We start from the raw sequence: 23,194 nt of genomic DNA, 5'->3' as shown, positions 1-23,194 counted from the left end.
TTGACTGCTTAATGCTTACTACCATATGCAGGACCTGAAAGCTACAAATCAATTATACATATGCCAATGTGCGATACATGAAAATGAAAGAGATCCCTCATTTTCTAGTTTTCGGGTCTTCCTTTTATCTAACCTGTGTAGAAATTCATGTACAATATATATTACTGAATTTAATGGCTGAATATGCGGTCAAGAATCCATAAATATCTAGCCAGTGGAATATCTAAGCAACTTAAAATGGATTGATGTATAGTAGGACTCAAAGTGCAGACCACATATCTAAATATTTGGAAGAAATCCTTAAAAGACAGACATGAGCATTTCCTCTGCAAAGGCCTGCCTATTCGAATGAAAAATTCATAGATCAGAGAGAAATCTGATCTATGAACTTAACCCCAGTCAATATATGCCCTACTTTTTACATACAACATTAATGCACTTAAAAACCACTGATAACATCTCTTGAATCTTTCATTGTGCTCACTGACTTATCAAACACAAAACCAATGAGAATAAAAAATTACATTGCATCCGAAGAGCAAGAGGGTCTGTACAACTTCCCAATGTCCATATCAGCATGCTTGCATCAATGCTGTCTTTAAACACAGAAATCAAACAACTTAATCAACATTCGCATCAAACACGAAACAACAATTCCGTTGAACATACCTAAAGGAAAATATCGTAGCAGCATTTCCCCATCTATTTTCGCTAAAATGAAATCTGTGGCCTCAACAAACTTAAGCATGAAATTAGTTCAATCGCCTCATGAGCTTCAATTTTTTCGATAAGAGGGTTTGATTTATGCGACAAAGCAAACCAATCACTAAACTTTCTAACCAGATCAATACCCAAGTGCCAAAATTCAATATATACTAAAACCCATTTTGCTTTAGAACACTGTTCATAAGCAACAGTGTTGTTCCGTAGCTCTTCATTTTTATTCTTCCCTACTATATTAATTAAGTGTAGGTTAATTTAGATTTGATAAAAGATATGCAACCTGCTATGGGAGCCATGTGGATCCCTGAACATTGCATGCATATGAAGATACCAAGATTCACGCTAGCCAATCGTGGAGCTCTGCACCAAAAAATGGAAACACTACAACAATTTAGAAAAAAAAAATGTTTGACATATCTGTTTGAGGTTACCCACACATGCATTATGAAAATATATAGGATGTTGTTTAAATTGAAAATAAGTTTATATATAACCCTTTAATTTACCTTTTTCTCCAATAAAGCCCTGATGTCTCTTCCCCTTCTTTGTAGAACGTCCTACACTGCAGATCGAATCCATATTCTTCCTGGAAAATCCAACCTCATTATTAAAAACCAGCAGAGTAGCCGGAGCTCCACTCCCAGTTATGTCCTTCTTTGTCATCACAAATTCCAGTGTTGGTTCAACCCCTTCTTCGTATTCATTGACTTCCGCATTCTGCAAATCAAAAACCCAAAATTAAAATCCACTAAAAGTACAAAACGACAATTTGTTTTCAAGTTCCATTGATGCTAGTATCGAAAAAAATTGAAACTTTTTCACATTTTTTTAGAGACAACAAAAGACCCATAAATTGTTTTGATTTTCGAATAAAAATCAACGAAGAAACAAACCCAGCAAATAAAATTACACAAAAAAAGAAACCCACAAATTATTTCGAGTTTCATTGACGTGGGTAAGGAAAAGATTGAAACTTTTTCACTAATTTTTGGAAAAACACAGCAAAAATTTTAATACGTGTATGAGCTTAATGAGAAAATGGTATGTCTTTCTGGTACAGCTCGGTAGATAGGATGGTGACTGCATGGTGAAGGTCAAGAGTTAAAGAGAAGTCGAAATCAGGGAAGAATATGAGTTTTACCCGATGACTCGAGTCGGGAAGGAAGACAGTGGGAGTCGGGAAGGAAGACATACAAAGAGAATATGAAGAAAGAAGTAGTTTTGTAAGATGCTGAGAAGAAAAACAGGGAAGAATAGAGCTTGTGGTTTCTGTGAGAGAGAGCTCGTTGTTTCTGGAAGCAAAAGGGAAAAAGGTCGGCTTTCCCGTCCTTCTTCTTCTTTCAAGATTACAAACACGTGTACATCACCAGCACGTGTAAATCAGGAGTAGCGCCAGATAAAGGCACCAACTGAGATTTTGGCAGAAATGAAATAAAACAAACTAAACAAGGGCAAAATCGGAACTACACTGTTCTTATGAACAGTGATTCAGTTGTTTTTGGGTTTTAGTATAGATTGAATTTGGTGTTTGTATGCATGGCTATTGCTGTGGCTCAGTGCTTTCCCAACTTGAACTCTATAGCTAGAGTCTCACTGCATGGTGCCGTCACGGCAATTGTGTATTGTACTATGGATTGGACTCCTTCGATCGCCAAGGGTAGGCCCCGTGACGTATCCTACAACCCCCCACCGGAGGAGACCCTCGTTGCTACATATGGTGGTATACTGAATGCACTCGGTGTCATTTTTCTTGCATTCAGAGGTCACAATGTTATCCTTGAGATTCAGGTGATTTTTCTTGGTAATTTTAATTAGCAATTGTCTAATTTTAAGACCAGACATTGCTATATATAGACGTGAAAACATCAATTTTTCTTGGACAGGATATCTGTTTTCAATAAAAGATGGTCGACGTGTTGTTGATATGTCATCAATAACATTGGTAGATAACATTTTGATAACAAAATGCATTGATGCAGTAACAATAGAAATTGTCAATACCATATGGACCTTATTAAAATGAAATTCACTTATTAACAAAAGATGGACATCGTAAATATATTGTGAAAATGTATGTAAAAGTTATTGTCACTAGAAAGTTGGAAGGGTAACTCCTCTGGCCATAGTTGGATTTTGGGCTTATGGAAACAAGGTGAGACCCCATTCTGTTTTCTTTTTCAACTTCTAAAGACATCTCAAATTGTCACTTAGTATCACGGTCTAATGATATTCTTTTTCATTTGTAAGTGAGAGGTCTTAAGTTCAATTCTCGCCAAATTCGAATTTGAACCACATTATTGCTAGCCCATTGTGAGGCTAAATATCGTTACAAACTCCATGTAGGGATGGGCAAAATAACCATGGGTTTGGGGAACCGTAGTTACCCGTCCATTTAAAGTTCACGGTTATGGTTATGGGTAACCATTTAGACGAACAAACGGTTATGGGTATAACCGTTTATCTGTGAAATTTAAATGGGTAGTTATGGGTATTACCCGGGGTTATAACGGGTATCCATTGGTTCTGGGTATTACTCACGGTTATAACGAGTATTCATTTACCCATTTAATTTAATATATGTAAAATTAAAAAAAAATTAAAAACCCTAAATTTTCAATCTCTCCGCCAAACTCAGAGTCTCAAACGCCCCATACCCCACTCATCTCTTCCTCCTCGCTAATTGGTGTCGGTGTTCCTAAATGGGATACTAATTCAATTTATACATTTCTTTTGTAGGCCTCTTTTGGTGACAACGAGTCGATGAGACTTTGTAATTGAACGTGTTTAGTTTCAGAATATTTTGGAGCTTTGAATCATCTAGTATTCAAGATAATGACTACTTTTTGTTTTTAAAGCTTTGATTTGTAATCATATGAATTATAATTAAAGACTTGCTTGGGTGTAGCAAAAAAATATCATTCGTAAACTATTATTTCAATTATTGGAATTGTATGAAGACTTAAATGATTAAAATAGGGAAATGCATGCTAAAATGTACTTATAACGGTGTTTAATTGTCAGCAAACAAAAATTATGACAAATTTTTCTTTTGTAAGTTTCAAGTTGTTAAAAAAAAAACATGTAGACAGGTGAAAAAATGGATAAATGGGTAAAAAAAGGATAAACGGGTAAATAGTTATGGTTAAATGGGTAAACGGTTATGGTTAAATGGGTACACGGTTATGGGTATGGTTAACCGTTTATAAACAATTATGAGTATGGGTATAACTGTTTATGCAATTACCCAACGGGTAAACAGTTATGCTGGAATGAACATAAACGATTATGGATAAATAACCGCGGTTACTCGCTTGCCATAACTGTTGCCCATCCCTAGTTTGATGGCTGACCATGGTGTATAGGCCACTTCTCTTTCTGCATATCATCAATAGAAAAGTGTTTTGCTCTTTACAGTTAAAAGAAAATCATAAACTGACACCTATGCTAAGGAACGAGAAAGTTTTTTACTGTCACAACGTCACAATCCCGCATGAGTTGTTACCAATCCACGTGTTATAATATAGTTGGATAATATGATTCATATATCATGAACCTAGAGTATATTATTGAGTGAATTAGTAATATAACGTTACAATGTGATGATCACCCAAAGTTTCTTGTAAGTGGCTTATGGAAAATACGTAAAGAAAAGTTATACACACTTGTCAAGGTGTGATTAATTTGTCAATAAAAGAGAAATAAAAGAGAAACGTAATTACATGCTCCTATCTATAATTCTTGTTATACTTAAATACGATAACCTGAAACAACTTTTACTGTCTTGGATTTCAGTCAAATTTAAAAAAAAAAACTAAGATTCACATTGATTGGAGGGTTGACCCATGTTCAGCTTGGAAAACAGTTTTGTAATACTTATGCTTTGATTAGCTAAATCAAGATTAACAAAATTAAATTTCTGAAAAGTTAACTTCCCAACCCAAACACCGACCAAACACATCCATGTGATTATGTTAAGAGTACCATTAATCCCTGTTAATCTCCTAATCTCAAAAACCATGCACAAAACTCTTGATAACTGCAGAATTTTGCACACCGTCCACACCGACCCTTATGAGTTTTCTCCTCTCCAATGCAAATGGTACGTTTCTTTTTCGTTTTTTTTAATCACTTAAAGAGTCTTGGTACATTTCATGGTTGCTAACAAAACTCGCAGCATTTCTCTATAAATACCAACACCGATCTGCTATGAAACCACCAGTGAAAAATCAGAGTTAATTAATCGCCATTTCCGACATTAGATAAAGCTCAAACCTTTCTTTTCGATTCGATTACACTTTGGTTTTGCTAGCATGGAAGATCAGTACCCGAAAGAGAGTCAGACACATGCCAAGGGAGCAGAAGAAGAAGCTCAGGGTTGTGGGATGTTTGATTTCTTGAAAAAGAAGGACAATCAGAAACCCCACCAGGAGCAGGAGCAGCACAAGCACACTACTCTAGCTGAAAAGCTCCACCACCATGACGGCGACTCTAGCTCGGTGAGTCTCGTTGATTTGGTTATCATAAAATTAAACTCTCAACATAATTTGTATCAATGACTCAACAAGTGTATGATGCACCATACAAACATTGATTTGTTTTCTCCTTTTACACTTCTCCCCTTGTTCCTGTTTGTTGATTCTTCTTTGATTTATTCAATGAAAAGGTTTGGGAAAAAAATTGCATGCAAAAATCACTTCTTTTTTAACTTCAAATGCAGAACATGCGTGCTTAGTCCCTTTTCTTTCTTTCAAGAATCGGATTTTCAATCTTTACTGATAAAATATTTGTTGCTTGTTTTTCCAGTCTAGCAGTGACGAAGAAGGTGGAGAGAAGAAAAAGAAGGGACTTAAGGGTAAGATCAAGGAGAAGATATCAAGTAACAAGGAAGGGGGAGATGCTTGCCACGCATCCGTTCCAGCGAAGAATGGACACGCTGATGAGACGGGATTTGTAGAGAAAACCAAAGACAAGCTTCCGGGACAGCACAAGGAGGCCGAACATGTTGCTGAGGAGAAGGGATTTGTCGAGAAAATCAAGGAAAAGCTTCCGGGAGAGAACAAGAAGGCTGAACATCATGCTCCTGCGGAGTATCATGCTCCGGATGGGCATTCCCACGACAGCGAGGCAAAGAAAGGGATCTTGGAGAAGATTAAGGACAAGTTCCCTGGGAGTCACAAGACCGAAGAGGAGAAGCACAAGGAGAATTAGCATGCACGATGCAGCCAATAAAAGATGTTGTGGTTTTGATGTTTGCTTGTAGCCTATGTGTTTTGTTTTAGGGTTTTTCTGTACTTGTACAACTGTTTGCTTGTAAGGGGTTTAATATTTATGGTCCCTTCATCCTTTGTATTGTGGAAGTGCTTCATGTGCTTTTAGCATTCAGTTAAATTTCTATCTGCAAGTCTTCTCTTTCCTATATATTACCTTCTCTCTCGTTTTTCCTTAAAAATTCTTTATTTAAGCTCTTAAGCAAGGACATTCTATTTTCGGGATGTAATCCAAAACCATTCAGCTTTTAAGTTCCTTCTAAAGAATCATTCATACAAAAAATTAGCCAACTAAATAACTGTTGAGCGATTTGAAATTCGCATCCTTAATGCCTTTGAAATGACCAAGATTAGCCAACTAAATAACCGCTGAGCAATTTGATATTTGGATCTTCGTTTTATCAAACGATCACATTTTAGATGATTCTTTGAAAACTAGATGAATTAGCATTGGAGGGCCTAAAGTATAGACAGTTTTTGTCATTGAACTGCATTGACGGATGTGAGCATTTTTTTTTCTACGATAAGGACATCCTTGACATAAACTCATCTTTAATGCCTTAGAAATGTTATTTTCCATGACAAATTTCATTGCATTTACCTTGGCTAAAGTCGCCTAACATCAAAATTATTAACAAAACTTGTATAAGAGCATCTAAAGTTTTGAATCAACATTTTCATCTACCAAACAGAAGATATATGTGCCATACATTCAAGCAACAAATTGATTACAATGAAGCTTTTTACAAATCGATTCTACAGAAACGAATGGAAGGCAACAATTACTCGCTTTCTTCTCTTGTTTTCTACACAAATGAAAAATCTACAAAGAGGTCGAAGTCATTGTTACAAAATTCCAAGTCCGATAGACATCAAGGTAATCTAAGCAGTTAAAATGATACAATTAATCCACACTAACATTGTCAAAAAGATTACTAATGATAAACAGAGCACAGCATTCAGTCGTAGACACAATAATCTGTCAAATTTGAGTGCTTGCCTAGTGTGCTTCCTCTAAGAGTGACAGAGCATCTGATTCTCTCATAAAACTTGGACTTCACTAGTTTTCCCAAAATGTAGGCTCTTGACCTCACAACAAACGTCAGATTCAGCGGTATTACCACTCTCTGCCGATCCTCTTTAACATCTTGAATAACTGAAATTCCCCCGTAAAGAGCCACTTGGTACCCTAGCACAACCGTCCTTATTGTCCGATGCGTCTTCCTTGCTTGGTAGAAGTTTTCAACCTGTTTCATTTCATCGGAAAATGGTCTAAGATAAAAAACCAACAAAGGAAATAAAGACTTCCAAACTCTCCGTAAACTGACCGAAAAGTGCTTAAAGTTGGGTAGTGATCTTGCTATCAGTTCCGAATAAAATCTCGATCCCTAAAAGCAGTACTTCCTGTTTAACCCTTGTAAGTTCTTGATTTTTGTACTAATTCCTATGTTTTCATGTACATTACTTGCATTGCCTTCCATCTAGTTCACTGACCACCCAAAAAAAAAAATAAATAATAATAAGGGTTAGATTAGAGCATCTTCAAAGTAGATGTCAAATTTTCAAAATCAACACTAACAGTAGAAACCGACAACAACAATATTTTCTAACCGAAAAGCCAAATCTGATGTTGCATAACATGGATTGATAGCCCTTACCCTTGTTGCCAAACTTGACAGCAGCTTCAAATCATTTTTTAATTGATTATTAAATGCATTTAATTAATTTAATTAGTTTTTTTAACATTTATTATAATAGTTTAATTTAACATATCGGATGGAGATCAAAATTTTAAAATATATCAAAATGCTACATAAGATCATCTCCAAAGGAGAAGTCAAATTTTGAACACAAAATTTAAATTTGACAGTTCATGTGACATTTTAACATATTTTAATGTTTCACTCTCCAGCCGAGGTGTCAATTTAAATTATTATTTTATTACATTATTTTTTTCTTAATTTCTGTTTTATATTTTAAATATTACATATATAAATAATTCATATTAAATAACAACAAAATACTAATACAAATCATCCAACAAAATACAACCCTTAATTGAAAATATTAATTAAAAACAAAATATTTGTGAACATGCCTCAAATTTTTTCAGACTACGAAACTTCCTTAAAACAAAAAATTAAAGGTCTCGAGTTCGAAACCCACTGCTGATGTGGAAGCCAAACTTGTGGCAAAGAGAAGGCTGAAATGCTTCTGTAAATCTTTTCGGCTCTCGAAAATGGTAGATAACTATGACTTACCATTCATTGTCCCCCTTTTTAAAACGAAAAAAAAATAAATTTGAGGCATGTCCACAAAATAAAGTAGGATACCTATTGAAGAACGAATGACTGTATTTTACAAAGTTGAAAAGAACTTGTTGATTAAAAAAGAAGAAAGAGGTAGCGTATAAAACAAACTCTACAGCAAGCTCCTTTGCTACCATTCCATGTCGGATTTAACATTTCTGTTGGAAAAAATTAGCTATTGTCCTTTTTTACTGTTATAGCTTATGTAGAAATTTTGACATTTTCTTTAAAGATGCTCTAAGCTGTCAAATTGAAATCTTATTTTTAAAATTTGACATATACTAAAAGAGACGCTCTTAGGCCATGCTGAGCTATAGAAAGACTTTAGCCACAAGATAAGAAAGGCAACGTAATCAGAAAGTTGGAATCATCACCCGACTTTTGGTGGTCTTTTAAGACTTTAACCAATTAAAAGATGAACAAATAGCCAAAAAGTGGATTCTGATTCTCCATTGAAATCCATCAAGCTTTGGAATTTAACATACTCATATGTTTGATAACAATAGCATATATTTCGAAACCAATCGAGTAGCTTTGGTCATGGTTATCCCAAATGAAGAATTCTCTACTCCAGTAAGCTTTTGATGTGGACATTATATTGTTATGTGTCGCTACTCGCTACCAATAACACCATACCCTAAATAACCCACCTCTCAAAGAATTTGCTTTACTGATTTTTCAAGCTGAACAACATAATACATGAATCTAAATTAGTAACGCCATTCGAAAATATTTCACATTGGGACAATAAAATTTGGGCCACGCGTCCCAATAGAGATGTTTGTATTTAAGGTGTTGGGGGGTTTTCATGCTTCTAGCAGCGCACACAGCTTTTTCGGTGACCCCAATAAAAACGATTGAGAGGACACATCAAAATTTTCAAACCTTCAACTGCTGTCCCAACTCCCAACGTCTGCCCTTTTGACCAAACCGAAACCGTATTTATAAATATTTTAATTTTTAACCGGCTACGTACAAACCCCTTTAACGTTGGAGCTCACTCTTAACTATGACAAGTTAAATTGACAAAATTACCCATGGACAAAATATGAATTAAGTTAGAATCCCCTTGTTATCTATGGCAAAACGGACATCACGCACCTGCCCGGACGCAACCTTGAGCTGGTAATAGTGGAGCTCCAATGGAGTAAACGTGACGTGGACGCCGAAGAATGTCGCGGGATTCCTGTAAGAGATCCTCACCGTCGAATTCAACGACAGCATGTCCGTCGAGACCCCCGTCATGTCGCTCCCCGCCTGTATATTTAGACTCTCGAACACAATATTCTGCTCGCCCCCAGGAAAAAACGAAACAAAACCTAACGCCGTCAGACAAAATGAAACCAAATCCCCGTCAACCGAATCAACCAACCGAGTCAACTCGGTCCATTACCGTGTAAAAAACAATAAAACCTAAAAGTTACTCCGGCATGCTTTATTGTCTCCATGTCCATGTTCACATTGTATTTATTTCTGAATTTCTAAATTTTCGATTGAATAAACAAAAAAAAATTCAAGTATATATAAACATCTCAAAACGTCTCGTTTGAGACGTTTCGTTTATTTTTTACATTTTAATTGAATAAATGAAAAGATATTCAAGTAACATAAATAAATAAATTAGACATCTCCCCTTGCACATTAATCATGTTTATTTCTGTTATTCTAATTGAATAAATCATCGAGGATTAAGTAACTAAAATAAACGTTAGAACAAAAAGAAAAGGAAGGTCGGAAATCATTTACCTTAACGATGACTCGAGGCTCGTAAGCCTTGCTGGCGCCCCACAAGATCAAAGAAAACACCGTGAAGAGCACAACGAAAAGCAGCGCGAAGCAGAAGTACAACCTAATATTACGCGCGGGGCCGCCGTCGTCGAATGCGGAGTCATTTTCGTCGTCTTCGGACAATTCCACTTCTTCCCCGCGCTGCAGCTTCCGCCAGGCGGACATGCTGCGGGGGTTTTTCAGGGAGGCGGAGAATCTCGACGTGGAGGACTCGCGGGAGTGGTGGATGGGGGAGCAGTGATAGTAGTGGTGCTGCGGCGACCCAACAGGACTCGAGCCGTACGACATCTTCTCGACGTCGTGGTTGGAGGGGCTCTGGACGTAGTACATCGGACGGCGAGGCGACCGCGGCGGTGTCAACTGCTCCACGCTCATCGTCACATCCGAATCCGACTTTTGGTGCATTATCGTCTGTCGTTCGGGGACGTCAGTGTAATTTTGGTAAAGTTCGGGGGCTGAAATAAAAAGCACAGAGCTACAGAAGTCTTCACACTTCGTCTCTGATTTCTGCGGTTTCGTTCGTTGTTTGGTTCTGGAGGACAAAGGGAAGGAGTTGCACTGTGTGTTTTGTTCACGTCTGCTTATATTTGCAGGGTATCTGCCGTTGGATTTGATCGGACGGTAAGGATGAGGTGATCTTGGGGGCACGTTATTTAAGGAAATGTGCTTTGGTGGTATTGATGATTGGTGGAGGCCGAAAGGATGAGGTTTTTGGTAAGGTGACAGAAAGTGGAAATGTCCTCGTTATTTGACCCCCCGTTTTCTGTGGATTTGTTAACTTTTCCAGTTGTTACCATACATGCTAATTAATTAAGCAACTTTAAATAAAAGTTCTCCGTATTGTTTATTTCATATTTTCACATTAAAAAATTAATCATGATACTATTTATTTTACCTTTTATTTTGTCTTTATTGTTAATACTCAAAGTTTTGAATCTTTTTCATTAGTTTTCTTATTAATTAATCTCATTACCTTATAATGAATGTAATTAACCAAAGTTAATTCAACCACGTGATCACGTTGAGCTGTACTAGGATCAAGGTCTAAAAAATCGATATTATCCCGATATTTCTATCGAAATTTTCGTGTTTTTTGAGTACCGATATTTCCGATATCATCGATATTTTAGACTTTGATAGGAACTCTATGTGGTACTTAGTCACTCATGTATCTTATCATGCAATGTATGAAGTGTAAAATATTGTACTAATTCATTATATATAAATGATTATGGTGTGTTTAAACTTCTTTCATTAATCACTACATATTTTCTACACTCACAATGTTTGCCAGCTCGCTATATAATCAACTTAAATCAGTTAAATCCATCATGCAATGCATTTCCTTCTAATTTATTTGTGATAAACTAATAGATAATTGACTAAATAAACATCGTACAAAATTTCAATAAAAATTTCTAAGTTTTTCTTACAATTTCCGTGGTTTTTATTCAATTTTTATCGATATTGATAATATCCCGATATTTCCATCGAAATTTCCGTGTTTTTGGACTACCGATATTTCCGATATCATCGATATTTTATACCTTATAGGACAGACGTGGTTGTCTTTCTGCATTAAAAATCAAATTTAAATTCTTATCATTATAGTACTTTTTTTTAATCAAGAAAAATATATTAAAAGAAAAACCCTCGAGCACAACCGTTACCTACAGAATCAAACTGAAGAGCAAATGAAGGAATACAATCATCCCAAATATGACAATTAGTAATCAGAAAGCCTTGGCGAGCGAAGGCATCCACCACAAAGTTAGCCTCTCTATAAATATGTTTTCAGTCAATGCAATCAAAATTGGTCGCCGTCCACTTGATATCTTCAATAATAGGAACCAGATTTCATGGAGTCGCACCCCAGTCCAACACTGACTGAATGACCAACTTAGAATCACCTTCAACCATAATCTTTGTATAGCCCTTCCTCTGATAAAAAAGAAAGCCCTCTCTGAGAGCCTTAACCTCCACTTCAGAAATAGTGGCACCATCCAGATTTAAAGCTCCACCTCCAATAATCTGCCCATTATGATTACTTAAAACCAATCCCGCCACCGTCTTGTCCCCAACCACCGAACCGTCAAAATTTAACTTAACAAAACTCTTATCCGTCAAGATTTCCACTGATGATACTTCCACAATATGCTATGATTCCTTAACACAATATGCTATGCATCTTTAATGTTGACAGCATCAGTGGAAACTTTCAAACTATAATTCTTCGTTGATTATTCAAATTTGAAAATATGAAGAAGAAAAAAACGCAAGACAATGTGCATATATAACCATGATAGCATTTCAAATGGCCGCAACGCATTAAGGATAATAAGGAGTAACATTGATACTGATACAATTACACTTTTGAGTTTTTGAAGTTTGGATTTTCTTTTTCTCCACATTTCTACTGCTTTCAATTCTCAATGAGTTTTGGGTACACAATCTTACAAAGAAAAAGCCAATTGGCAAGAAAGAGATGTAAAGTCTGGTCATCGATCAACCTTCCCTTGATAGAATATAAGGGTCAAGAAGAGTTCAGGGACGAAGTTGGCTAGCTCATTGAATTATCGTGGTGTTGTGGGTATCACGACCTCCATCTTTATCCGTGCAAGAAAGAAACATAATTTGTTGAAGCAGGTGGGAATTTCAACAACTTAAAGAAAAGAACTGCGCTCCATCGCACAACTTCCAACTCAAGGTCCGACGCCAATATGCTGACTCTCATAGAAGTAAAGAGCAGTACTTTTCACCATTAGAAAACTAGTGGGTGCATTCCAGCAAGTTGTATTCCTCTCTTAGAGACTAGTAAAACCTTAATACCAATCAAATCCATCGTAGCAAAAACAAATCGTTAACTTTCAATATGGACTTCGACTTTGACAGTGGAATACTTGAGGTTTCTATAAGGCCTAACTACATTTTGGTACAAAATTAAAACTTAAGAGCTAGTTTGTTAACCAAATAGTTTTATGTTTCTAATTTTTACTTATAATCCTATAGATTGATGAAAAATATGTGGTCTGATGACCAATGAAGAAAGGTGAAGGATAGATGGTGAAAGCAGTGTGAATCGATGTTCTAAAAAACGGTTTATACAGCTGGCTAACACCACGATTAAATACTAATCGGTTAGAAAATAAGGTATTGCGCCTATGTGTGCCTAGGCGGAATAGGTAGTTGTCTTGTTTTTTTAATTGACTATGATTCTTGACTCACTCTCTCCCAAACAAAAAAAGAAAAAAGAAAACCAAGAATGCGATGTGTTCGTGTCCCTAATACTTTTATAATTTATTTATATTTATATTTTGCATTTTATGTTTCCCCATTACAAGTATAGTTTTTATTTGTTGATTTCTTTTAAGAATAAATATGCATTTATTTATATGTCGTATAATAAATTTAATAATTAACATAAGAAAATTAAAAAAAAACCCTAGGCCACCTGTTAGGACCCTACCGGATGCTCGATAGCGGCGTAGCAATGTTTAAAACATAGGTGTGAGAGGAATATGTCTAGAAATGAAACACAAAATGTCTTGATTATGCTCCCTTGGCTGATTTCCATGTCGCCTTTTTTATTCTTCCTTTGAATGGCGTAAAGCCCAAGTTCGAATGTTAGGGCCCACAACTCTTAGGTTGCATAAATGTTTCAGGGCCGGATGGTGCATTTGACTTTCGGGTCAGTGGTCCATGTCTCCACGCCTGTAGGCCACCTATCGTAACCACACTTAATAGGGCACGAGCCTCCCAAGCTGCTAATTGAACAAGGCAAAATAGGGTAAAAGAGGCTCCTCTAACACTATCAATGGGAACTTTTAGATTCTTCTAACATCATATATATTGACAAGTAAATATGGATGTAGAAGAATTTGTTAATAAAAAATTAAAAAAAAAACGAAATGGCTTAAATTAATCCTTGCGATGTAATGAAAGAAATCCATTTGATAAGCATGTATCACTTTTGGTTATGTTGGAGTTTCAAGAAAGGAACAGGATAGGCGGTTAGCATCCAATGCGTTATTAGAGCCAACAACTCTTAGGTTGCATAAATTTTTCGGGGCCGGATGGTGCATTTGACCTTTGGGTCAATGGTCCATGTCTCAACGCCCGTAGGCCACCTATCGTAACCACACTTAATAGGGCTTGAGCCTCCCAAGCTGCTAATTGAACAAGACGAAATAGGCTAAAGGAGACTCCTCTAATACTATTAGTGTGAATTTTTTATATTCTTCTAACATGATATACATTGATAAGTAAATATGGATGTAGATGAATTTGTAAAAAGTAAAAAAAAAAAACCAATCGAAATGGCTTAAATTAATCCTTGCGATGTAATGAAAGAAATACTTTTGATAAACATGCATCACTTTTGGTTTCGTTGGAGTTTCTAGAAAGGAATAGGTTAGGGTTTGCATCCAATTCGTTATTAGTTAGCACGTAACAGAAAAAACCAAAAACAAAGGGAACAAAAAACTAAACACGTCAAAGGAAGTGGGTTTCATTACCTTTTGCACCCCTATATTTAGACTCGTACCTCCTTGTTAAGTTGTTTAATTATAAATATGATCTCCATTCATCCATTACTTAAATAAATAAATAAACAGTTTGTAATCACTTTAGCATCAATTTAAGAAACACACACCTTGAGCAATGGACTCCTCAATCGGATATGCAACTTTCATTGCATCCTTACTCCTATGTCTCTCATCGTCTCCGATGCCATTTGCAAATGCAACAACGTCATCATTAATTAGTAGTGTTTGCAAGCAAACCCAAGACCGATTCGGCTACAACTACAATCAATGCATAAAATCTCTTTTGAAAGATATTCCAACTCGATCAGCATCTAATCTCAAAGATCTTGACACAGCTATTGTTAAATTAGCACTAAAAAATGCACAACAAAGCAAAGCTTTCTTTGTCAATGCGCTCAACAGCACCGGCAAAGGTATTGTTAAGGGGTTCGAAGGAGTCAAACAATGTGTAGATTCATATGATTTTGCGGTAGACGGTTTCGCTTTCTCAGTGCGAGGGATCAAGGATAATGACAAATCGGTCTCCCAAATACTCACACAAGTACAAGATGAAATTTTTCGTTGTGAAAAAGCATTGGGCTCTGCCGAAATTGAACTTCCTGATTCAGTATCTTCGACAAACTTTTTGACCACGTTATGTAGAGACGTTGCATTTGTTATTACTTCTCAGTTATGAAATATCTAGAAAAGATACGTAAACAATGTATTAAATTGAATATGTATTACTTACATGCTAAATAATATACATATGATTACTATATATTTAATTTGTAAAAGAAAAGAAAAGAACGAAAAATGAATGTGTGAAAACAAAACGCTGTTTTAATATTTCTGTGTTGCTGTTTTGGCTGTCCATATTACGCATGCACCCAGATATACTACACATGGAAATCTTAAGAACACAATATGCTATGCATCTATAATGTTGACAGCATCAGTGGAAACTTTCAAACTATATTTCTTTGTTGATTATTCGAATTTGAAAATATGAAGAAAAAAACGCAAGACAATGTGCTATAATAACCATGACAGCATTTTAAACGACCGCAACGCATTGAGGCCAACAAGGAGTCACATTGATACTGATACAGTTACACTTTTGAGTTTTGAGGTTTGAATTTTCTTTTTCTCCACTTTTCGACTGCTTTCAGTTCTCAAAGAGTTTGGGTACACAATCATACGAAGAAGAAGTCAATCGGCAAGAAAGTGATGTAAAGTTTAGTCCCGTCGATCAACCTTCAAGAGATGTAAAGTTTAGTTTCGTTGATAACCCTTTCCTTGAAAGGAGACGCAGGTCAAGGGGAAGATTTGACTTCAAGGACGAAGTTGGCACTCATTGAATTGTCGCGGTGATGTGGGTATCTCGACCTCCATCTCTAGCCGTGCAAGAAAGAAACAGAATATGTTGAGGCAGGTGGGAATTTCAACAACTCAAAGAAAAGGGCCGCGCCCCACCGCGCCACTTCCAACTCAAGGTCCGGCTCCAATATGCTAACTCTCCTTGAAGCAAGGGGCAATACTTTCCACCATTAGTAAACTGGTGGGTGCATTCTAGCAAGTCGTATTCCTCTCTTAGATACTAGTAAAACCTTAATACCGATCACATCCGTTGTAGCACAAATAAATCGGTAACTTTCAATATGGACTTCGACTTCGACAGTGGAATACTTTAGGTTTCTATAAGGCCTAACTACAATTTGGTGCAAAATTAAAACTTAAGAGCTAGTTTGTTAACCAATTTGTTTTAAATTTTAAATTTTTATTTATAATTCTATAGATTAATGAAAAATATGTGGTCTGATGACCAATGAGGAAAGGGGAAGAATAGATGGTGAAAGCAGTGTGAATCGATGTTCTAAAAAACAGTCTGCACAGCTGGCCAGCACCATGATTAAATACCAGTCAGTTAGAAAATCAGGTATGGAGCCTATGTAGGCCTATGAGGAATATATGATTGTCTTTTGTTTTTTTAACTGAGTTTTAGTCTTGACTAACTCTCTCCTGGACCCAAAAAAAAAAAAAAAACCAAGAATATGATGTGTTCGTCTCTCTTTGCCATAAATCTTTAATGTTGTAAAACATTTGTAGTAATTTATAATTTATTTATATTTGTATTTTGCATTTTATGTATCCCAATTACGAGTATAGTATTTATTTATTTATTTGTTGTAAGTATAAATATGCATTTATTTATAAGTGGTACAATAAATTTAATAATTAACATAAGAAAATAAAAAATAAAAAAACCGCAAGCCACAAGTTAGGACCCTACTCGACGCCCGATAACGGCCTAGCGATGTTTGAAACGTAGGTGTGAGCGGAATATGTATGAAAATCAAACACAAAATGTCTTAATTGTGCTCCCTTGGTTGATTTCCGCATTGCCCTTTCAATTATTCCTAGGTTTAAAGGTTAGACCCCACAACTAATACGATGTATACATTTTTCGGATGCCAAATGGTCCTTTTGACTTCCGGGTCAGGGATCCATGTCCCTAAGCCCGTAGGCCGCCTATCCTAACTGCGCTTAATAGGGCTCGAGCCTTCCAAGTTGCTAATTGAACAAGATGAAATATGCTAAAAGAGACTCCTCTAACACTATTAGTGTGAATTTTTTATATTCTTCTAACATGATATACATTGATAAGTAAATATTGATGTAGATGAATTTGTAAAAAGTAAAAAAAAAAAACCAATCGAAATGGCTTAAATTAATCCTTGCGATGTAATGAAAGAATTACTTTTGATAAGCATGCATCACTTTTGGTTTCGTTGGAGTTTCTAGAAAGGAATAGGTTAGGGTTTGCATCCAATTCGTTATTAGTTAGCACGTAACAGAAAAAACCAAAAACAAAGGCAACAGAAAACTAAACACGTCAAAGGAAGTGGGTTTCATTACCTTTTGCACCCCTATATTTAGACCCGTACCTCCTCGTTGAGTTGTTTAATTATAAATATGATCTCCATTCATCCATTACTTAAATAAATAAATAAACAGTTTGTAATCACTTTAGCATCAATTTAAGAAACACACACCTTGAGCAATGGACTCCTCAATCGGATATGCAACTTTCATTGCATCCTTACTCTTATGTCTCTCATCGTCTCCGATGCCATTTGCAAATGCAACAACGTCTTCATTAATTAGTAGTGTTTGCAAGCAAACCCAAGACCGATTCGGCTACAACTACAATCAATGCGTGAAATCTCTTTTGAAAGATATTCCAACTCGATCAGCATCTAATCTCAAAGATCTTGACACAGCTATTGTTAAATTAGCACTAACAAATGCACAACAAAGCAAAGCTTTCTTTGTCAATGCGCTCAACAACACCGGCAAAGGTATTGTTAAGGGGTTCGAAGGAGTCAAACAATGTGTAGATTCATATGATTTTGCGGTAGACGGTTTCTCTTTCTCAGTGCGAGGGATCAAAGATAATGACAAATCGGTCTCCCAAATACTCACACAAGTACAAGATGAAATTTTTCGTTGTGAAAAAGCATTGGGCTCTGCCGAAATTGAACTTCCTGATTCAGTATCTTCGACAAACTTTTTGACCACGTTATGTAGAGACGTCGCATTTGTTATTACTTCACAGTTATGAAATATCTAGAAAAGATATGTAAACAATGTATTAAATTGAATATGTATTACTTACATGCTAAATAATATACATATGATTACTATATATTTAATTTGTAAAAGAAAAGAAAAGAACGAAAAATGAATACGTGAAAACAAAACATTGTTTTAATAATTCTGTGTTGCAGTTTTGGTTGTCTATATTACGCATACACCCAGATATACTACACATGGAAATCTTAAGAACACAATATGCTATGCATCTTTAATGTTGACAGCATCAGTGGAAACTTTCGAACTATAATTCTTTGTTGATTATTCGAATTTGAAAATATGAAGAAAAAAACGCAAGACAATGTGCATATATAACCATAACAGCATTTCAAACGACTGAAACGCATTGAGGACAACAAGGAGTCACATTGATACTGATACAGTTACACTTTTGAGTTTTGAGGTTTGAATTTTCTTTTTCTCCACTTTTCGACTGCTTTCAATTCTCAAAGAGTTTGGGTACACAATCATACGGAGAAGAAGTCAATCGGCAAGAAAGTGATGTAAAGTCTAGTCCCGTCGATCAACCTTTAAGAGATGTAAAGTCTAGTTTCGTTGATAACCCTTTCCTTGAAAGGAGACGCAGGTCAAGGGAAAGATTTGACTTCAGGGACGAAGTTGGCACTCATTGAATTGTCGCGGTGATGTGGGTATCTCGACCTCCATCTCTAGCCGTGCAAGAAAGAAACAAAATATGTTGAGGCAGGTGGGAATTTCAACAACTCAAAGAAAAGGGCCGCGCTCCACCGCGCCACTTCTAACTCAAGGTCCGGCGCCAATATGCTGACTCTCCTTGAAGCAAGGGGCAATACTTTCCACCATTAGTAAACTGGTGGGTGCATTCTAGCAAGTCGTATTCTTCACTTAGATACTAGTAAAACCTTAATACCGATCACATCCGTTGTAGCACAAATAAATCGGTAACTTTGAATATGGAATTCGACTTCAACAATGGAATACTTTAGGTTTCTATAAGGCCTAACTACAATTTGGTGCAAAATTAAAATTTAGGAGCTAGTTTGTTAACCAATTTGTTTTAAATTTAAATTTTTTTTTATAATTCTATAGATTAATGAAAAATATTTGGTATGATGACCAATGAGGAAAGGGGATGAATAGATGGTGAAAGCAGTGTGAATCGATGTTCTAAAAAACAGTCTGCACTGCTGGCCAGAACCGTGATTAAATACAAGTCGGTTAGAAAATCAGGTATGGAGCCTATGTAGGCCTATGAGGAATATATGATTGTCTTTTGTTTTTTTAACTGACTTTTAGTCTTGACTAACTCTCTCCCGGACCAAAAAAAAAAAAAAAACCAAGAATGTGATGTGTTCGTCTCTCTTTGCCATAAATCTTTAATGTTGTAAAAAATTTGTAGTAATTTATAATTTATTTATATTTGTATTTTGCATTTTATGTATCCCTATTACGAGTATAGTATTTATTTATTTATTTATTTGTTGTAAGAATAAATATGCATTTATTTATAAGTGGTACAATAAATTTAATAATTAACATAAAAAAATAAAAAATAAAATAACCCCAAGCCACAAGTTAGGACCCTACTCGACGCCCTATAACGGCCTAGCGATGTTTGAAACGTAGGTGTGAGCGGAATATGTATGAAAATCAAACACAAAATGTCTTAATTGTGCTCCCTTGGTTGATTTCCGCATTGCCCTTTCGATTATTCCTAGGTTTGAAGGTTAGAACCCACAACTAATACGATGTATACATTTTTCGGATGCCAAATGGTCATTTTGACTTCCGGGTTAGGGATCCATGTCCCTATGCCCGTAGGCCGCCTATCCTAACTGCGCTTAATAGGGCTCGAGGCTTCCAAGCTACTATTTGAACAAGACGAAATAGGCTAAAAGAGACTCCTCTAACACTATTAGTGTGAATTTTTTATATTCTTCTAACATGATATACATTGATAAGTAAATATTGATGTAGATAAATTTTTAAAAAGTAAAAAAAAAAAAAACCCAATCGAAATGGCTTAAATTAATCCTTGCGATGTAATGAAAGAAATACTTTTGATAAGCATGCATCACTTTTGGTTTCGTTGGAGTTTCTAGAAAGGAATAGGTTAGGGTTTGCATCCAATTCGTTATTAGTTAGCACGTAACAGAAAAAACCAAAAACAAAGGCAACAGAAAACTAAACACGTCAAAGGAAATGGGTTTCATTACCTTTTGCACCCCTATATTTAGACCCCTACCTCCTCGTTGAGTTGTTTAATTATAAATATGATCTCCATTCATCCATTACTTAAATAAATAAATAAACAGTTTGTAATCACTTTAGCATCAATTTAAGAAACACACACCTTGAGCAATGGACTCCTCAATCGGATATGCAACTTTCATTGCATCCTTACTCTTATGTCTCTCATCGTCTCCGATGCCATTTGCAAATGCAACAACGTCTTCATTAATTAGTAGTGTTTGCAAGCAAACCCAAGACAGATTCGGCTACAACTACAATCAATGCGTAAAATCTCTTTTGAAAGATATTCCAACTCGATCAGCATCTAATCTCAAAGATCTTGACACAGCTATTGTTAAATTAGCACTAACAAATGCACAACAAAGCAAAGCTTTCTTTGTCAATGCGCTCAACAACACTGGCAAAGGTATTGTTAAGGGGTTCGAAGGAGTCAAACAATGTGTAGATTCATATGATTTTGCGGTAGACGGTTTCGCTTTCTCAGTGCGAGGGATCAAAGATAATGACAAATCGGTCTCCCAAATACTCACACAAGTACAAGATGAAATTTTTCGTTGTGAAAAAGCATTGGGCTCTGCCGAAATTGAACTTCCTGATTCAGTATCTTCGACAAACTTTTTGACCACGTTATGTAGAGACGTCGCATTTGTTATTACTTCACAGTTATGAAATATCTAGAAAAGATATGTAAGCAATGTATTAAATTGAATATGTATTACTTACATGCTAAATAATATACATATGATTACTATATATTTAATTTGTAAAAGAAAAGAAAAGAACGAAAAATGAATGCGTGAAAACAAAACATTGTTTTAATAATTCTGTGTTGCAGTTTTGGTTGTCCATATTACGCATACACCCAGATATACTACACATGGAAATCTTAAGAACACAATATGCTATGCATCTTTAATGTTGACAGCATCAGTGGAAACTTTCGAACTATAATTCTTTGTTGATTATTCGAATTTGAAAATATGAAGAAAAAAACGCAAGACAATGTGCATATATAACCATAACAGCATTTCAAACGACTGCAACGCATTGAGGACAACAAGGAGTCACATTGATACTGATACAGTTACACTTTTGAGTTTTGAGGTTTGAATTTTCTTTTTCTCCACTTTTCGACTGCTTTCAATTCTCAAAGAGTTTGGGTACACAATCATACGGAGAAGAAGTCAATCGGCAAGAAAGTGATGTAAAGTCTAGTCCCGTCGATCAACCTTTAAGAGATGTAAAGTCTAGTTTCGTTGATAACCCTTTCCTTGAAAGGAGACGCAGGTCAAGGGAAAGATTTGACTTCAGGGACGAAGTTGGCACTCATTGAATTGTCGCGGTGATGTGGGTATCTCGACCTCCATCTCTAGCCGTGCAAGAAAGAAACAAAATATGTTGAGGCAGGTGGGAATTTCAACAACTCAAAGAAAAGGGCCGCGCTCCACCGCGCCACTTCTAACTCAAGGTCCGGCGCCAATATGCTGACTCTCCTTGAAGCAAGGGGCAATACGTTCCACCATTAGTAAACTGGTGGGTGCATTCTAGCAAGTCGTATTCTTCACTTAGATACTAGTAAAACCTTAATACCGATCACATCCGTTGTAGCACAAATAAATCGGTAACTTTGAATATGGAATTCGACTTCAACAATGGAATACTTTAGGTTTCTATAAGGCCTAACTACAATTTGGTGCAAAATTAAAATTTAGGAGCTAGTTTGTTAACCAATTTGTTTTAAATTTAAATTTTTTTTTATAATTCTATAGATTAATGAAAAATATTTGGTATGATGACCAATGAGGAAAGGGGATGAATAGATGGTGAAAGCAGTGTGAATCGATGTTCTAAAAAACAGTCTGCACTGCTGGCCAGAACCGTGATTAAATACAAGTCGGTTAGAAAATCAGGTATGGAGCCTATGTAGGCCTATGAGGAATATATGATTGTCTTTTGTTTTTTTAACTGACTTTTAGTCTTGACTAACTCTCTCCCGGACCAAAAAAAAAAAAAAAACCAAGAATGTGATGTGTTCGTCTCTCTTTGCCATAAATCTTTAATGTTGTAAAAAATTTGTAGTAATTTATAATTTATTTATATTTGTATTTTGCATTTTATGTATCCCTATTACGAGTATAGTATTTATTTATTTATTTGTTGTAAGAATAAATATGCATTTATTTATAAGTGGTACAATAAATTTAATAATTAACATAAAAAAATAAAAAATAAAATAACCCCAAGCCACAAGTTAGGACCCTACTCGACGCCCTATAACGGCCTAGCGATGTTTGAAACGTAGGTGTGAGCGGAATATGTATGAAAATCAAACACAAAATGTCTTAATTGTGCACCCTTGGTTGATTTCCGCATTGCCCTTTCGATTATTCCTAGGTTTGAAGGTTAGAACCCACAACTAATACGATGTATACATTTTTCGGATGCCAAATGGTCATTTTGACTTCCGGGTTAGGGATCCATGTCCCTATGCCCGTAGGCCGCCTATCCTAACTGCGCTTAATAGGGCTCGAGGCTTCCAAGCTACTATTTGAACAAGACGAAATAGGCTAAAAGAGACTCCTCTAACACTATTAGTGTGAATTTTTTATATTCTTCTAACATGATATACATTGATAAGTAAATATTGATGTAGATAAATTTTTAAAAAGTAAAAAAAAAAAAAACCCAATCGAAA

The 23,194-nt window shown here is 35.8% G+C and overlaps 4 protein-coding genes across 6 annotated transcripts; 2 read left to right on the top strand and 2 right to left on the bottom strand.

The window, feature by feature from the left end:
- Positions 1 to 320: 320 nt before the first annotated feature.
- LOC126624747 (protein NO VEIN-like) lies at positions 321 to 2,040 on the bottom strand. Of its 3 annotated transcripts, none has more exons than XR_007624209.1 (4): positions 1,741 to 2,040; positions 1,230 to 1,440; positions 1,004 to 1,083; positions 321 to 592 (listed from the first exon to the last, which is right to left on the bottom strand). XR_007624209.1 is itself a non-coding variant. In XM_050293848.1 (3 exons), the coding sequence occupies exons 1-3, from the start codon at positions 1,807 to 1,809 to the stop codon at positions 1,061 to 1,063; spliced, it is 303 nt and encodes a 100-aa protein (XP_050149805.1). In that variant the 5' UTR covers positions 1,810 to 2,039; the 3' UTR covers positions 321 to 1,060. The 3 variants fall into 3 exon arrangements, 1 of the variants encoding a protein (XP_050149805.1); XR_007624208.1 differs by having other exon boundaries at positions 321 to 596; positions 1,741 to 2,039; XM_050293848.1 differs by having other exon boundaries at positions 321 to 1,083; positions 1,741 to 2,039.
- A 2,830-nt stretch (positions 2,041 to 4,870) lies between these two features.
- On the top strand, positions 4,871 to 6,117 carry LOC126624036 (dehydrin COR410-like). The gene is made up of 2 exons (XM_050293031.1): positions 4,871 to 5,219; positions 5,527 to 6,117. Exons 1-2 carry the CDS (start codon positions 5,034 to 5,036, stop codon positions 5,929 to 5,931), a joined length of 591 nt encoding a protein of 196 aa, XP_050148988.1. The 5' UTR covers positions 4,871 to 5,033; the 3' UTR covers positions 5,932 to 6,117.
- A 514-nt stretch (positions 6,118 to 6,631) lies between these two features.
- Positions 6,632 to 10,774, bottom strand: LOC126621029 (uncharacterized). Its single transcript, XM_050289395.1, has 3 exons — positions 10,046 to 10,774; positions 9,401 to 9,586; positions 6,632 to 7,237 (listed from the first exon to the last, which is right to left on the bottom strand). The coding sequence occupies exons 1-3, from the start codon at positions 10,490 to 10,492 to the stop codon at positions 6,950 to 6,952; spliced, it is 921 nt and encodes a 306-aa protein (XP_050145352.1). The 5' UTR covers positions 10,493 to 10,774; the 3' UTR covers positions 6,632 to 6,949.
- Positions 10,775 to 20,607: 9,833 nt separating this feature from the next.
- On the top strand, positions 20,608 to 21,168 carry LOC126621951 (uncharacterized). The gene has a single exon (XM_050290582.1). The coding sequence runs from the start codon at positions 20,608 to 20,610 to the stop codon at positions 21,166 to 21,168; it is 561 nt and encodes a 186-aa protein (XP_050146539.1).
- The last annotated feature ends 2,026 nt before the right edge of the window (positions 21,169 to 23,194 follow it).

The sequence above is a fragment of the Malus sylvestris genome, chromosome 5 (genome assembly GCF_916048215.2).
Source record: "Malus sylvestris chromosome 5, drMalSylv7.2, whole genome shotgun sequence".
NCBI classification, from domain to species: Eukaryota; Viridiplantae; Streptophyta; class Magnoliopsida; order Rosales; family Rosaceae; genus Malus; species Malus sylvestris.
The sequence above is the reverse complement of the archived record's forward strand: the minus strand, read 5'-3'. Positions and strand labels throughout refer to the sequence as shown.

Excerpts from the sequence above, each read along its gene's own strand:
- LOC126624036 (XM_050293031.1), top strand. The coding sequence starts at position 5,034 with ATGGAAGATCAGTACCCGAAAGAGAGTCAGACACATGCCAAGGGAGCA. Across the intron at positions 5,220-5,526 it reads ATGACGGCGACTCTAGCTCG|TCTAGCAGTGACGAAGAAGG; the intron begins GTGAGTCTCGTT and ends TTGTTTTTCCAG.
- LOC126624747 (XM_050293848.1), bottom strand. The coding sequence starts at position 1,809 with ATGCAGTCACCATCCTATCTACCGAGCTGTACCAGAAAGACATACCAT. Across the intron at positions 1,441-1,740 it reads TTCTCATTAAGCTCATACAC|AATGCGGAAGTCAATGAATA; the intron begins GTATTAAAATTT and ends TTTGATTTGCAG. Across the intron at positions 1,084-1,229 it reads GGGCTTTATTGGAGAAAAAG|AGCTCCACGATTGGCTAGCG; the intron begins GTAAATTAAAGG and ends TTTTTGGTGCAG.
- LOC126621029 (XM_050289395.1), bottom strand. The coding sequence starts at position 10,492 with ATGCACCAAAAGTCGGATTCGGATGTGACGATGAGCGTGGAGCAGTTG. Across the intron at positions 9,587-10,045 it reads AGCCTCGAGTCATCGTTAAG|AATATTGTGTTCGAGAGTCT; the intron begins GTAAATGATTTC and ends GGGGGCGAGCAG. Across the intron at positions 7,238-9,400 it reads TCAAGGTTGCGTCCGGGCAG|GTTGAAAACTTCTACCAAGC; the intron begins GTGCGTGATGTC and ends GAAATGAAACAG.
- LOC126621951 (XM_050290582.1), top strand. The coding sequence starts at position 20,608 with ATGGACTCCTCAATCGGATATGCAACTTTCATTGCATCCTTACTCTTA.